The following is an 18030-nucleotide window of genomic DNA, read 5'->3' as shown; positions in this document are numbered from 1 at the left end:
ATCTATGTTCACATTATCTTATCACATACAGTTCATGATGCACGTCCTATATGAATATTGTTATTTCTCGCAGGTCATGCTGCTTAGTACTACATCATAGTTTTCTCGAGCGCACACAAAAAAAACTTAATTATCTCTTATGGCAGCCGTACCTGGATGTTCACTTTTAATGCGCTGGATTAAAGTTTTGTTGTTTTATCAATATCAGTTAAATGTTATATATATCTCCTTGAAAAACATTTTTTTTGTAAGAATACAACAACATTAAAAGTTATCTGTTTATTCTAAGGTAATTGGGAATAGTTGGTATATCCACCACAACAAGAAGATTTGGGGAGATCCATGGACATTTCGCCCAGAGAGATTCTTGGACGAACGTGGAAATGTGCTGCCTTCTGAACACATATTGCGAAAGAAGTATAATAGTTCACTAGATTCAAGCTCATGATCGGCCTATAATATTTAGATTATAAGAAAAAGAAATGTAAATTAATGAATTTCCGTGTAACTCTTACTGTACCTCTAATATCTTCACATTCTTAATGACTTATGATATTAAACGAGATTGTTAAAGTTATTAGTTGAAACATCATAAGAAATGATATTGTAACATCTCTATGCTTTGTTTCAGCTTGATACCTTTTGGGAACGGGTTGCGTCAATGTCCAGGAGAATCCTTCGCTAAAACACGTTATTTTCTTTATGTCAGTAACCTTTTGCAACGCTGGTGTTTCGAGTTTCCTGAAGGAAAGCACATCTCGTGTGATCCGAGACTTTCCGAGAACTTTGATATCAGTGTTGTTATAAGACCGAAACCATTTTACTGTTACGCTAAAAAGCGGATATAGATTTATATGTTTCAATATTATTCCTGTTGATAACTGTTTAAACAGATTCAAATACCATATTAGTTCAATAAATGTTACTTAGGAGACAAATATTACTATCATTTATTCAACAGTTACACTACAGAAACAATCTGACTTAAGGTCAGAAGTTTAACAATTGTTGATTTTTGTTAGAAAAAATGTGTGCAATAATTTTTAACAAATTAACTTTAAATAATAGTAAGAAATAGTTTCTAATGGGCAAGATTTTTTCCCAGTTTACCTGTCGGCTATATGAATTACGCCATGTTTGTTCTCGAAATTACCTACTTAGTATCGCATTCAAAATTATGAAAGGTCGCCAATGGTTGGTTGTTTGAAAAACCATGACAAGGTGACTACATTAAGGTGGATGTCACATGCTAATTTGCGTAGCGTTATTTAAGAGTTGATTTTAATCGAATTGGCTACAGAAGCAGTTTTTGTATTCTCAAATCATATCATTAAATGTGGTATCTTGTTCTTTCGATGTCGCTTCTGTGATATACAATGATACAGGTAACGAAACTCTGTCGTGTACAATTTATTGTCCGAAAACTGCTACATCTGAAAATCATGGTCCTTTTCTGTATGTGATAGGTTTACATGTGTAAGAAATGTCTAATTTAGGTCAATTTTAATGGCCATATAAAAGAAAGCTTTATTTGTAAAGTTTAATTTGTTTTTAGATATTTATAAGGACATGTAGTTCAATATTGCCAAAATTTTATGACGTGACATTTCGTTTTTACAATTCTGTAAATGAAACTGTTACCTAAATAAGAAATATAAGTCGCATATATTTATTTCGCCTGTTCATACATTTCAACAAATTACCTAGTAAGTCATGGTGTCTCACTTTAACTTACAAAGAATGGTTGTTCATATGCATGTTAACATATTTAAACTTTATACGATTTGATATTTGTCTTTTTCATTTATGATATATTAGATTATTATTTGCCAAACTTAGGACTATTGTCAATTTGATGTAATAACTTCAAAAATGGTTCGATTTAGAATATACTTACAATTAGTAATATTTTGGTTCCAAAGTCAATTATAAAAGTCGTAGCAAACAAATTGTAATCAGTTTATGTCAATATACATAACCGATAGAATAAATTTTATATAATTTTAATGTTGTTTTTGTACTTATCATCAGTCTGTTGTCGTTACCTAACTATTAAATGTGCAGACGAATTTGAGCAAAATTCGGCTATGTAAGATGTTTTGATTATGAAGCATTTTATACATATTGAAGCGCAAGCTTGAAAAAGCAATTAATAAAAAAAAAATCTAAATTATTAATGTCCAATAGGATTACAGGCACGGCTGACCAATTCAATTTTGTAAATACGTACCTATTAACTTTAAAGTATACTTAAATCATCATTTTCACTTCATTTTTTGATGGACTTCCCGTGTTAACAAATTCCCCTTTATAATAATTATAAACATTTTATAAAGAATTTAATATCTTTTAACTAAATTTAAAAGAAAGAGTCTCAACCCTTTGATTTAATTCATTAGTGCACCGACACGTTAAGCTTCACTTCAGTAACGTGATACCCAATTATTCAACCGGCAATTCAAATCGTGTGTGTGTACATATATAAAAGGAATGATTTGACGCAGATAATAAAATCTTTGATTTTTATTCCCATATTGAAGAATATAACTTTCTTGTGACTTATTTGATTTCTTTCAAAGAGATTTTGATTTGGGTCAATACTAAAGTAAATGATGTCTTACTCTTTGTTAATAAAACATTTTATTTATTTGGTTTAAAAACAACTTAAAAGGAAGTATTCATTCCAATCGTACCTTCCGAGTCTGGCTCATCCGCTGTTTATAAATGTGTAAAAAGACAACATCGTGACTATTTTTTTTTATTGTTAGCTACTAGTATACATTTATTTTTTATACAATTTAAAGGCAGTTTTACATTTTGATTCTTTCAATTATTTCTCTTAATACTTTACTGAAACCTTTCTATATCGTTTGTACAAAACACCTTATTCATACAGTACGACTGTTATTAATTTAGTTTTTTTATATTAATTTAAAAACGTCAATATTTCCATTCTAAGGATTATAAAAGACATGCATGTAAAAAAATGAGTATAAACGCTATTTTAGAATAATATTTCCTGTTAAGCAAAATGACGATAATTTAGTTGAAATCGTGGGCATCATAAACGTAAAGCCCACGTAGCACCTACTATATGAAGAACAAGATCAACAAGAGCAAAAATTTTAACGTTAATTTAAGTCGAAAAAGAGCATAATTCTGTTAAAGGGATATTTAGGCAAAATAATGACAAAAATATTAAAATGATCTTATGTACTCAAACCACGCTAAAATGACATTTCTTGAAGTTTCAGCATGAATTTCTGTTTAAATTCTAAATATTTTGGGTTTGAAGCATAAATATATCTATATATGTTGAACAAAATTTAGAGCCGAATAGAATCACCAAGTAGTTTTAAAACAAGTCACATGACTCGAACAAACCCTGGAAGTTACAATAACAGGTAATTTTGATATTGTATGATTGCAGCAAGTCTAAGTCATTCATTTGACATGTTCTTTAACGTTTCCAGAGTTCACTTTGACAACTATTGTGAAATCCTTGCTCTCTAACCTGACCCACGCGGGTCAAGTTAGGAAACCGCCATTTTATTCTTTATATGGAGAAACTTTATTTCCTTTGACTGTCAAATGTATTCATTTTGAGGTCATTTACAGAATAATGACTGAAAAACTCAAAACTAAGAAATGAAAATTTTGCCTGTGTCTCCCTTGATATGCTTGATACAGCTACCTCCTCCTGTCTACAGGTTGAGGTCATGATGGTGAACAAGTGTGCAAAGTGTAAAAGCCATATGTCAATGGACTTTGAAAATATTTTAAGTGTTACAAGAACTTTAACATACGCCGACGTTCGGGTGACTACAATAGCTCTACTAATTCTTATCGAATAGTCGAGCTAACAAGGAAGGGTGGCGCTCAATGGACGCAAAACCTTATTGTATTGAATCATTGATTTGTGCCAAACACGCATACTGCCAATGTTCTATGGATAATTATGGATTATTACCAATAATAAAGAATATGTCTTCTATAAATGTTGGTTGGAAACACTGGTCATATCATAGCAGTTCTGGTACATAGTCATCAGTCGATGTAAAGTGAAATCAAAAAACGGTTTTATTCCTATCAATGGTCTACAAAACAACTTATTGATAAAGAAAAACGTGGAAATGGTCTGGTTGTACCACGCGAGAATACTAAAGCCCGTCTCACATAGAACACATACGGTTGGCCAGTCGTGTAAACCGTACAACCGAACCAACCATTGCGTTAACCGAGTTACACTCCTGTTATTCGAGCGTATCCGTGTAAGCCGTGTATGATTTCTAAAATTTTTAAAACACTGGTACGGATGTCATGTCCGTGTATGATCGTTAAAGCGACCTTAAAAGACCGTGTGAGACCGTATGAGACCGCATATACAACCATATTTGAAGTCCACTCTACGAGTGAACCGAACCGTGTCAAGATCTTATGTAAATCGTTTGGAACCGTTCGAGACTGTCCCCAAGTCCTACATCCAACACCCGATTACCACGATCATGGTACACGATTTCATACGACCGCCATTCGACCAATACAGTTCAAGTAAAGTACTAATCACACATGTCAAACACGGCATAGTACGGGTTTACACGGTCTAACACGGGCCTCGTACTGTATTACGAACTGTATAACGAAAACCACAACTACCTACTGCTACCCTCAACTCAACTGCTAGATCTATCCAGAGTACTTGCTGCATCACACTAGAATACATCCAATTTATGAAGAAGGTTCAAAACATTGAACAATTTCGCCCGCCGACATCTCCTTCCTGCTGACCCTGCCGAACATGATAAGCTTGGCGACCCAACAATGTCTATCAGTCTTATCAAGATTTCTTATTCCCTTATCCTATCAGCTTTGTTTTATATAACTATTTTCCACATATATAGGTGCTTTTTCGTTGAAAGTTCGAACATTTTTGAAGTCAAGCCATGAGAATAATGGGTCAATTTATATCAAAACATACACAAATGTGTTATACATTTTGTAATTTGAGCATAACTCGGAACAGAAAACGGTGGGACCTTATGTTAACCCTGTGAAAGGCGTGTAAAGCAAATAACGGTCGAGTTTAATCGTACCATAGTGTATTAGAATGTTCTTGGTACCGTACAATAATCGTATGTATTCGTATGCAAATCGTGTTAAAACCATGTTTGACCGAGTATGTCCGTGCTTTATTCGTACATACTTGTGCTTCCTACGAGTCTTACTCGAACCAACTAATACCAGGCACGGTTGGAGCTAAAAACTTGCACCTGTCAAACCGTGTGTAACCGAGTATACCGTATGGGAACCGTGTGCCAAACCGTGATCTGTGTGAGACGGGCCTAACATCAATTGGCGATTATCGTATTCGTTTGCATAGCGGCTGTTCACATTCGATTTCAATATTACATATTTGGTTCTTTAGTTATTCTTAAAGTAAAAACAAAAAAATTATTTCAACCGATAGTAGGAAATACGTGATCACTGCAAAACAATAATGGCATGATAGCAAGATCTTAACGATGCCATTTTGGAGAAAGAAGCAATTGTTTCACTACATATTACACTGTTTATCTACACTTCAGCATTTTCAGTCGAATCAGTATTGTCATCATTTCTTTGACACTTCTGGGAGTTTGTTTACTGGAAAAATGAATGACTCCGTTGTACTGCAAAGGGCTAAGTACAATTGTAAACGATCTTCTGAATCGAAATCTACTATGTCTGTTACAAATTTGAGGCGATCATAGTGAGCTTTTGGTCCTCTCTATTACTTGTTCGGAATTGTATGTAGTGTTACATAAAATAAAATCGGTACGTTATTCTTTGTGGGTTTTCTATTCCGTCTTTTTTATTGTTGTTTTTGTTTTCTTTATAAATTGTTCTTGAAATGAACTCACCAACTCTAATACGTTCAGTTCCATAAACAATTCCAACTGTCGTGTTGAGATAATAACATCTGGAAAAACAGAAAACTTTCAAAATCAACTGCGATTGCTGTATTTTTTGCCTTTAGATAAAATTCGTAATGTATTCTCAACCTAGTGATTTATTTCTTAAGCCGGTGCAACAGTGAATTAACGGACATATTTTGTCAGAAGCGATTTATTTTGAATAATACATTAATGATAAATACCGACATATGTTAAATAATTAATTTAATTTTCTATTTGAATATATACATGTTTTCTTCGAGCTTTCACAAATAAAACTATTTAAAATGATACAAATTGTATGAACAAATTTTATTATAATGGCAATACCAGAAATTCCACTGAGGTCTTTTGGTCATAGATCATCTTGTGTACTTTAATCGGAAAACAAGCACAGATTGAAGAAAAAATATATAATTCAGATAAATAAAAACATCTTTTAAGCTCAAATTGAATAAAAGACATTAAAACACTTTTCAAGGTCGAGTCACATTTTGCATAATTCAAATGAAAAGAAAACGGAGCGAGGACATGAATTTAAATGATGTACACAAGTTTGTCCAGGACTACATTAAATGGGACACATGTCTCGGAACAAAAATTCCAGTCCTTGCATATCATAAAACTTGGAGGAGTATCTTTAATATGTACATCAAATAAGTTTTGCATGTTAAATAACATATAAAAACTCTGCTCTATTTCCCTTTTCCTAAGATATTTTAATTAGAAACATATATTCATAAAATAAAAATGTATTTCATAAGATGAATGGGTTGTATTGAATAAGTGTATCATAACACAAAAAACGAATAATTAAAAAATGTATTTTCAGTTATAGCAGCAAACTTGCCTTTTTACTTATAAAGTGTTCCGTAATTGAAAGAATTGAAAAATGAAGAATCGTTAATTACCTATAATATATTGTATATTATGTATAATATTTGTCACAAACATTTGGAGAAAACAATTAATTATATATATAGTATATAATAAAATATTCGGTGAAATAGAACAGTACTGAGATATTAAGGATATATCTTCTATTAAATAATGAGGTATGTAAGTAAATTAATCAACAATATATCACAATGTCGAATAAATTAAATACATGTACGAATAAGTATTATTTCTCTATTTAGTTGGTAATATAAATATAAAAGTGTGCCTGTCATGTATGCTAGAAGTAAAGTAAACAACGTTACGACTCAATCATATGCTAAAAGGGTATTTACCCATTTACGGCAAACAAATTTCTTAAAAATGTAAACGAAGAGCGAAATAAATGTTTAAATTGTCCTACCGCATAACAAAAGTCACCGCCAAATCCATCGTTGATAATAGCAATGTGGAATTAACATTTGTCAACAGTACAAATATAATAAAATCCGTAAGAGAACCTGAAAATTTATTCATTAAAAAATTTGCTTGCTATACATTTCAAGAATTACAATAATGTAGTTCGTAATGGTTTTTATACTGGACCAATGGCATCCTTTTAGAAGATTCCATGTATCAGTCGCATAAATTGTTACAGTGTTATTTAAATTAGTACATAAAGTCATATTTAAAAAAAAAACACCTTTATATCACGGTGACCTAATTTTCGTTTCGTATAAACTTCCCCTATATATTCAAAGATCTGGCAAAGTAACATTTAATTCTATTTTGTAGCTTTCATTTTGATATAGGTGCATATGAAACCCAGTAATCGCCCTAAATAGAAATGTTTAACCTTAATATATATTATAATTGTAATTATGTTTTGCGCCAGGTGTAGGCTGCATATTTTTGTGCTCTCAATATTTATTGATTTATTGTGATTTCTACCTTATGTGGAACTGTGATTTGTGGCAGATGGATTTATGAATACCTTCTTAACATGGATCAAGCATTATTTTGTGGATTTATAATTGCAATACTTATCAAAACTGGACAGAAACAATTGCACTTTGACAACAAAGGGTGTTCCACCTCAATTAACACACTGTTGCCCACCAAGTCAACAGCTGACACAATGTAAAATCAGTTTACCGTTAGACGGTACAATAGAGATCAGTTACTGAGTTTGAGTTCACTACCTATGAAAGCATACAGATTGGATAATGAAATATTATCAAAATTGAAAAGCAATAATATCTTGGTATACAGAGGTAAACGAGCTGGACGGCCTAGAGCAAGGATCAAGTATACCAATCAAGGTGTTCATTTGGATAATTTAACAAAGATTAAGGTATGAGCCCCCTAATGGGCACTATAAGGAACTATAAAATTGACAACATAGGTCAGCTATATACCTTAAAAGACACAAGAATGCAAAATTTAAACAAAGTCTACCGTATGGTTTACGAGTTATGGAGATTTTTCCTAAGTAAAACTTGGCTATTAAAAGGGCTCTTTTTCAGAAATGAGAAACTCTAAATATTCTATTTTATAATCATTATGAAAAAATGTTTTCCTATAGAACATTTTTGAGAAACAAAGAATAGCATTCAGCTAACAAATGAGCCAGCAAAATTATTGTTCCTACTCAAAATGTTTGAAATATGTATATATATGTTACCCTACCCCACCCATTTTAAGTACTTGTTTGATCATTTTTCTACTTGGAGGTCCTTATACAAAATATCCTTAAAATTTACTCAAACCAGGGGCTGTTTTCAAAGTTTGCATAAATTTTTTAAAAGTATATTGGTTGCGCTTGTCAAATATAAAATACTTTTACCGTCTAGTTTTTATTTTATTAGACTTTGAAAATATCAGGTACCATATTTGATAAAAAATTTGACACAATTTAGCCAATAAATACCAATAATAATTTCATAATTAAAATGAAACACTTTTTTTCTTTTCAAGAGTGATATGAGAGACACAAATAATGTTCAAAGAAAAAACAAGAAAGAAAAAAAAAGTTGCCGCTTCTGGGGCTTGAACCCACGCCCCTCAGTTACAATGCAGTTGACAGTAGTCTTAGCCTATTTGAATACTCTTTTAAAGTGGAGGTAATGCATTAGGTGGATCATACCTTAAAATTGACCAGATTTCAAACTTGAATGAACTGAGAAGAAAAAATTTGACTCTTTCAACAGTTAATTCTAGGTCACTTCGGAATAAATCGGCTGAATTATTGCAGCATATATATGAGGAACAAATTGATTTTTGTGTCATCACTGAGACATGGTTGCAGCCTGAGGGCGATGATAAGACTAGAGGAGAACTGAAGCAAGATAGGTACAACCTGGATGATGTTCCTAGGTCAGAGAGAAAAGGAGGATGGTTGGCCTTACTGTACAGAGATAACCTCAAATGTTTAAGACTTTCCAATGATCAATTTCAATCATTTGAATGTGCAGAATGGGAAATTAAGTGCAAAATATTTACATTGAAAATTGTTGGTGTATACAGACCTCCCTACTCAAAGTCACATCCTGTAACTCAAGCTACATTTCTGAATGAATTTCCACAACTACTCGACAGAGTCTTACTTAAGCCTGAACCAGTGGTTATCTTGGGAGATTTCAATTGGCATTTGGACAATGACGATGATTGTTATGCAAAGCGTTTTGCTGAATGTCTGCAATCATATGGTCTAGAGCAGCATGTCAAAACACCTACACACAAGTGGTCATGTTTTGGACTTAATAATAACCAGAAAAGCAGATAGGCTGAATGTTTCAAAGCCAGTTACAGACTATTTTATCTCTGATCACTCTTTTACAACATGTCATATAGAACAAAGCCGTCCACCTCTAATCAGAAAAACAGTGATTTCAAGAAACTGGAAAAATGTATGCACTAGTGATATGAGAAAAGACCTCTCACAACTTAAGTCTGTCATTGATCAGTCTGATGACACAGATACGTTAGTGAAAGATTTGACTGAGAAAACCACTAGCATTGTTGACAAGCATGCTCCCATGAAGGAAAGGCAAATTGTTTGTAGACCAGATATCCCCTGGTATTCAAGTTACTTGAAGAAATTAAAACACTTCAAAAGAAGTATAGAAAAGATACATTTGAAACACAAATCCACCTTGACTGAAAATGTGTACAAGAAAGTGAAGAATCATTATACTAGAGAAGTTTCAGCTGCAAAATCAGGCTTTTATCAGTCAAAGATAAATGATGCAGAAGGAAATGTGAAAAAACTGTATAACATCACCTCTAAACTCCTTGGCAGAGAAAAAGAAAATCCTCTTCCTTCATATTCCAATGATCAAGATCTTGCTAATGACTTTCTGCAATATTTCACAGACAAAATTAAAAATCTAAGAGATCAGCTTGTACACTTGTTGATACTGGACATCAAAATAATAGTGTTGGAAAACAGTCTTGTGTCAGTTGCTTGGATCAGTTTGAGATGCTTTCTTGTACAGATGTGAAGAAGTTGATTTTAGAATCAAAGTCTACAACTTGTGAACTTGATTTCATGCCAACTACCAAGTTAAAAGAGAACATTGAGTACTTTCTGCCTGTAGTCACAGAAATTGTGAATAGGTCACTTACTTCTGGCATCTTTCCTCAGACTTGGAAAAGTGCAGTGATAAGACCCCTGTTGAAGAAAAAGGTCTCGCTCTGGAGCTGAAAAACTATAGACCAGTGTCAAATTTATCATTTTTGTCCAAAATACTGGAAAAAGCTGCACTGAATCAAATCACTAATTCTAACACTATCGGAATTTTTTCTATATAGACAAAGAAGGCCGGAAGCGTGCATTATTCTACAACAATGCACTCGCCGTTCTTATTATCTCCCTGTGTATTTTCACATTGAAGGCGCCATTTTGTTTAAAAAATCTGATAAATTAAAACAATTTTTTTCGAATTTTGTTGTGAAAACTATCTAGAATGAAAGAAAATGGTCTAACTAAGAAAATTAATCCGAACACCAATATCTTTAATTCAGTCGTTAACGCTGTACAGACGTTTAAAGTGTTGTTTACGTGACGTCACAATGTAGCGCCAAACAGCACGTGCAAAACAATCAAATCAAGTTCGCTATTTAATGTCGCAAACGAGTTTAGTTTTACATTTATTTCACTTTTAATAATTTGTATTTCGCTTGGAAAATTATAAACTGAAATAAATAAACAAACAAAGTTGTATCAACGTTTTCAAAATTCGTTATTTTCAAAATGTTTCTACAAACGGTAGATTTAACAGTTTTTTTTCAACCCACTGGAACGGCCTCTAAAGAACGTTTCTATTGGAAACTCTGAGGCGAAAACAAATTCAACCACCAAACATAAAGTCCAACGTTATAATAAAAATTATATTTTTTCTTGACGTATTAGAATGGAAATAGATATCAATTCTTCGTGCATTATTGTATAATAATGCACGTTTTTCGTTCAAATGCTTTGTAATTAATCACTCAGGCCTATCGGCCTTCGTGATTATATTACTACGCATTAGAACTCAAACCGTGCATTTCTTCTACAACAATGCACTCAGAATTGATATCTATTTCCTAAATATATTGAGACAAATAAACTTTTGCCATCGTATCAAAGTGCATATCGTAAAAACCATGGAGTAGAAACTGCTTTGATAGAAATGTATGATGATTTGCTGAAAGCTGTTGATGATGGACAAATTACAATAGTCGTTATGATTGACCTCAGTGCTGCGTTCGATACCATTGACATCCCTATTGCGCTTCATATACTTCATGATGACTTTGGCATAGATGACGTTCCTTTACAGTGGATCAAATCATACTTGACTGATAGGACCATGAAAGTTATCATAAACAATGATTCATCAAGACAAGAAAACCTGATGTTTGGTGTGCCTCAAGGCTCCTGTGCTGGCCTAGTAATCTTTACCTTGTATATTGCAGCATTAAAAAGAGTTGTCAAGAAATACCCGGCTCAGTTACATGGTTATGCTGATGATCATAAAGTCGCTCTACAAATTCAAGCTGGAAACATAGAAAATGAAACTTATGTTCTTGAACAATTATCTGCTTGTTTGGATAATATTTCTTCATGGATGGCAAAGTATAAATTGAAAATGAACAATGCAAAAACAGAGATCATTTTATATGGTACTACACAACAGTAAGCAAAGGTTGATATACCCGGTGTGAATGTAGGTGGTTGTTTTGTCAAATGTGTTGACCATGTAAGGGACTTGGGTGTTTGCTTTGATGCCAACCTTAGTTTTGACAGGCATATACGAAAAAAGTGTCAAATAGCCTACTCTCAACTTAAGAACCTGAAATCCATTCGTAAGCATCTGTCTCAGAAATCAACGGAAATACTAGTTCATGGTTTAGTCAATTCCCACATCGATTTTTGTAATGGACTTTTTGCAGAAATACCAGTTTATCAAATAGATCGACTTCAGAGACTCCAAAACCAGGCTGCTCGGGTAGTAATGAATGTGTATGACCAACCTAGTGCTGATCTCAGAAAATCTCTACATTGGTTACCAGTCAAGGCACGGATTATGTTTAAAGTAATTCTTATTGTTTTCCGAGTAATACATGGAACAGCTCCAACGTATCTCATAACTTTGTTTAATTGTGTGAGAAGAAAATACCGTCTAAGATCAGCTGCTGATGACACTTGTACACAGTTTGTTGTGCCAAGACGCAGGACCAGACTTGCTGACAGATCTATTTCTGTTATGGGACCTAAATGGTGGAACGCCCTACCAAAAGAATTAAAGTGCATTGCATCGATCGGAAATTGCATTCAGAAAAACACTGAAAGCACATCTCTTTGAACAATTTTATAGATAAAAAGTTTCGTCAAATGTGTATATAGTTTTAAACTGTGGAAATGACTTTGACATTATAGGATCTTGTGAAGCGCAACAGAATATAACTGTATAAAGTGTCGCGCTATAAAAATACCTATGATTGATTGATTGATTGATATATTAACATTCTTACTTTCAAAAATATCTTTGAATATGTACATGACTGTATCTCATAAAATGTTTAAGGAATCAACTTTTACACCGAGTCCAATCGTTCACTATGTTTCCCAGGCGGAGAACGCATGGAGAAATCAATTTTACAGGTGGAAAATCGATACTGTGGTAAGAAAAGTGTCTTCAATTTCTTTGAAAATGCATATTTCACAAAACTTTATAGCCTATTCTGATCTCGTGTGATTACTTTATCCGACAGGCATCTCAAACTCGCCAAATCTTTGTTAACTTATTAGATCATTATCGACAACTGCACAAGAAAAGTCACAAAACTGGTAAAATCGCTTTTTGATATCCAATAACTTGACATCCAAGCAAACTTCTAAACATTTGTATCGCTCTAATGGTTCTTTATTAACATATCCTCATCCACCAAAAGCCTGTTCTATTTCTATTCCGTATTATAATATCGTTTAAGCGAATTTTCAAAAGGAACGCATGAGCCGAACTTTTCATGTGGTTTCATAGGTTTGCAAAGTTAATATAAGTAAACTGTTGACGACAGGGTAAACTGTGTCCCGAAGCTCTAAATAAAAAGAGTTGAATTGTAATATTTCATTTAATAGTATATTTCAACAGAATAAATATCACTTCACCTGTCAAATCTAAATATTCTACCTCTAGACTTATGGTATGGTTTAGTTAATGATTTAATTTGAAAACCTCTCAGTATTTGTGCACCAAATCTTTGACACAATGTACTCAATACGAATTGTCTTGTATATTAAAGAATTATTGCTGAAACTATGTTTTAACGAAAAAATGGCTGAAACTTTAAATTATTTACTTCTGTGAGTGCACACATTGGATACTTATTAAGTGAAAATGTATTGTTATCAAACTGGAGTTATATCTTTAAACATAGTTATGTCTTTAAAATGTAAATTCATCATATAAGAATAAGACTGTTTAATTTTTCTTTGTTTATTATTTTGTTAAAGGCATACCAGTTGTGCCAGATAATGAATCATGAGTGCATAACATCTGTTACAATTACAGTAATATTATCATAACTATATAATATGCATCATTTAATATTAAACAAATTTGCATTTAGAACAAAAAGTATGTTACACAATTTCAAACATAATGCATTATTTGACACGACATTATCGCCTGCTATGTAGCATAATCTGTTTTACAATCAATCGTGTATTGGAATCAGGGGCATTTCCGGACCTGATGTCAATCGAAAAGTTGCTACCACCGTCATAACAAATATTCTGGTGTATAATAGTCGATACATAGATTATTAAAGAATCTTTATAATAGTTTCTGGAATATGTTTGAAGTTCGGAGCGAAACCAGGAAATAAATTTTCATGACACACTGCCAAATGTAGAATATTGAACTATTTAGATAATGGTTATGCCTATATATGGTGTTAATTTCAATTCAATATTTAAAATGTAATCAGATTTATATAAATGCAAACACACTTTATGTTAAAACATGAACCATTCATGCCTTCACCGTCTCACACAGAAAATAATCTTATTCTATCGTTATTAAAAAAAGGTTCTTATTCATTTCTACATGCTCATTTAACATAATCCTTGTTGCTGAAAGCCGTTCTTATATTTTCAATAGACGTGTACAGACGAATCTCATTTTTTGATTTATCCAGTTGTTCGTATGCAGATTCAATATCTATTTCTTTCCTTCGTAAACCTGGAGATATTTCTTCGCTAGTTGCTCGACGTTGGTTTCCTATATTAATATGATTAAAAACATATGTTAAATTGTATCAAACATTTAAATACGTCATGTACTGTTACAGTGATAATGTTTGCTTTTATCTCCTTGTAGTTCTCGGAGTTGATGTTAACATTGTTGTTATGTTTACCTACATGAACAATACTTTGATTACAGGAAATAAATACCAACAGCTCTTCTGTCCATTTGTACAGCCGTCTTCGTCAGTCGATTCTAATGGTAGGTTTTTCTCAAATAAAATTGGTGTCTGTCCTTCCTATACAAATGTGAAATGAGTATAGAAAAATAATTAAAGTGTTCATACCATACTAACTTAAATAATCAATCTTGACAGAAATTCGCTGATCATTTTGAGACCATCCTCTTTAGTTATGATGTTTCTTGAAAAATAACAACAACATCTTTCAAACAAGACCTATACCTTATTGAGTTGCATCTAAAATCAACTGTACATGTGTAAAGTACTGAACAATATTTGGAAATAATAAAGGAAATTTTACTACTTGTATATCTAATATCTTATATAATATTTTAAAAAATATTTATTTGTATTTACCTTAAAATAGTACCATGTAAAAGAGACACTTGTACTAGGCGAAAGACAACCTGTCGTTACTTTTATAGTAGTTGACGATGAATCACTTGACGACGCGATTGTTGTAGCGCTGCCTTCTGGTATCACTGCCAAATTAGAACATATAATTTATTATATAAAATGATACCAATCGTTGTGTTATATCAAGTGCTACCGCTATATCTGTCAACTAATAGTATGAATGAACGTACTGTAGGGTATAATAACACAAGAAATGGTGTATTTATGGATGGACTCAAGTGTTTTTTCTTTTTTTGAATATTCATTCAACTGACACAGGTGTACACTTCGATTTCTTTTTGACACCGCCCCATCCCTGGCTCGACTGTTTCCTTAATTTAATTCTTAGGTGTAGGAACGTCAAGACCTGGCTGTTTTATTATACCCTCTACTGCGTTTGTCAAGTGGCTTATTCTGTTCAAAGTTGGTTCGATTTGCTGTGTTTTTTAGGGCTGAGTTCATTGAATTCTGACGTGATCTTTATTCTCGGTTTTGTTTTTCAAAAATAACGAATTAACTTTTGATATGAGATATTATTTCTTTTTCTTAGCTTGCAAACCTTTACTTGATTTTCAAGAAATTACAATGAGTAAGAGTTTAATGTACTTTTTATCAACTTATAATTATGATACATGTACAGTAAGCAATAAATCCCTCAAATTACTGGTACTTTACCTTTAATTCTTGCAGTAAAAGATGCAAACTCAGAGTCATCATCACACTTAAATTGTTTTAAATTGTCAGCATATATTATCTTATCCATTGATAGGTTAAATATGCCTTGGGTAATATCAAATGAAAATGTGTAATTTGTTCCATAAGTAATGCATGAATTGTGTATACATTCAAAAAAAATATGCTTGTTTATCTTCCATACGACGGCAAGCGAGGTTGGTATGATTTCACAGACGAGCACACATTGTCCGTTACATTTAAGCCGTCCATCCGAAGCAATGTCGCCATATGCTGTTAACGAAACCGTCGCTTCCAAAACAACTAAAATAGGATTGTTTAAATGTTCTAAATATAATGAAAACGTCAGTTTAATAAAATTTTAAAAATCAAACTAAAGCGATAACAAAAGAAAGTTATTAATTAGAAACACTGAATAAAGAAAATACACTTTCAAATGGTTAATGTTATAATTAAAAATACTTAATAAAGAAAAGACACTTTCAAATGGTTTATATTATAAGGGCTATCAAGATATATAAAATGTAACAAGATGATCTGTTGTTATCTAAATGTTATGCATTATTGCAGCAATTGATTTGTGAATATCTTGATTTAATTATGAGAAAGTAAATTATATGTTTTTGTGTCCGTAATTTGTCACTGTTTTTTATTTAATACGACAATTATCAATTATCTGCCTACGGAAAATAAAAAATAACAAATTTGGTATCTGTAAGCAAATTACCTATTTTGCAAATGATTAAATCATAAGACAGAAACTCAACTTGCCTATTAACTGACACAAACATGCTATTACAATAAAATATATTATTCCGCTTCTGTTCACTCCCATCTTGAATCATCGGTACGGTTATATTTGTTGTAACTTGTATTTAACATTTCCTTTACTGTTTCCTTCCCACCTACCGGTATCTCGAAAGGTAAAACAAAAATAAAGTGTTATGCATTTGTCAATAATCTGAACTGTAGCTATTGAATGTTTAACAATCTAGTTAATTTGTATTTATAAAGCACATCTTTCGGCAGGTAATGTAGAATATCGACGCATTTAGAATTTTTATAGCATACAAGTACTTAAAGTAATCTATAAGTCGCATTTTATTTCAAACATTTGTACACAAACATATCTTTCAGCAAGTAATGTAGAATTATGACGCAATTGGACTATTTATAGCACACAAGTAGTTATAAATAATCTATAAGCCGCATTTTTTTATTTCAAACAGTTGTTCACAAATATAATTTACAATGATTACTTCATAATATACAATGACGGAAAAGGATCAGATCCTAAAGCATACAATGCTTATAAACGTATTTTCCTGAACTACACTGTTGAAATAAAAGCGATAAATGTTTGTTTTGTCAAGAGGTTTCAAAACAAAATTTGCATTGAGGTTTTTGTCTCCTGTATACAAATTCAGAAACAAAGATAATCATATCATCACTTGCTTCGATGTTATTCATATCTTAAGTAGGATTATCCTATCCTAAAATGTGTGTGTATGTGTGTGTGTGTGTGTGTTTTTGTTTTTTTTTTGTTTTTGTTTCGTTTTTTTGTTTCAAAAATGCAATCTTCATACTTGACGTAAATGATAGCAGTATAACACCTAGAATTATTGATAATTCAGTCTCAAAGACTTGCTTGCTGTTTCATATTAATATAATTGTTCCAAAAAACTTTCATTATCAGTGTATCTCAGAAGATCTATTTTAATCACCTAGCACAAGTTTGAAAGTGATAAATTTGTTTGTTTATATGCTTGTGTTGTATTAATTATAAACGACACAAGCAGTTGCATGTCGGCTTATTGAGAAGTTCACTCACTCAAAAAATGAAATTTAAAAAAAAAGATTAATTAAATTAAAAACAAATAATAAAAATATCTCACACATACACACGCGCGCAAGTACACATGCACACCCACACGACATCACTGTTTTACTCAGAGACATCGTATTTTTTCAGAAAATGTGATGTTGATTACTCACTTTGTAAATCACAATAGTAAGCATTAAAATACGTTTTCATATTAATAAGGCAATACTGTTAGCTACATTCTCCATCCTTTGCTTCCTTCATCAAAACATTGAAACAATTAATGGTCTGTCTCGTGAGAATGTTTAGGGGTTGTTCTTTGTCCCATAATCA

At 32.2% G+C, this 18030-nt stretch overlaps 2 protein-coding genes across 2 annotated transcripts; one reads left to right on the top strand and one right to left on the bottom strand.

Annotated features, from left to right (window-relative positions):
- Positions 1-11485: 11485 nt before the first annotated feature.
- Positions 11486-12661, top strand: LOC132760282 (uncharacterized). Its single transcript, XM_060752240.1, has 2 exons — positions 11486-11978; positions 12249-12661. Exons 1-2 carry the CDS (start codon positions 11486-11488, stop codon positions 12659-12661), a joined length of 906 nt encoding a protein of 301 aa, XP_060608223.1.
- Positions 12662-14411: 1750 nt separating this feature from the next.
- LOC132760281 (uncharacterized) lies at positions 14412-16992 on the bottom strand. The gene is made up of 5 exons (XM_060752239.1): positions 16647-16992; positions 15858-16178; positions 15144-15268; positions 14762-14843; positions 14412-14581 (listed from the first exon to the last, which is right to left on the bottom strand). Exons 1-5 carry the CDS (start codon positions 16708-16710, stop codon positions 14412-14414), a joined length of 762 nt encoding a protein of 253 aa, XP_060608222.1. The 5' UTR covers positions 16711-16992.
- Between the last annotated feature and the right edge of the window lie 1038 nt (positions 16993-18030).

The sequence above is a fragment of the Ruditapes philippinarum genome, unplaced genomic scaffold, assembly GCF_026571515.1.
Source record: "Ruditapes philippinarum isolate M1 unplaced genomic scaffold, ASM2657151v2 ctg6601_1_1_1_1, whole genome shotgun sequence".
Classification (NCBI taxonomy): Eukaryota; Metazoa; Mollusca; class Bivalvia; order Venerida; family Veneridae; genus Ruditapes; species Ruditapes philippinarum.
Note: the sequence above shows the minus strand (reverse complement) of the source record. Positions and strands in the feature narration are given on the sequence as shown.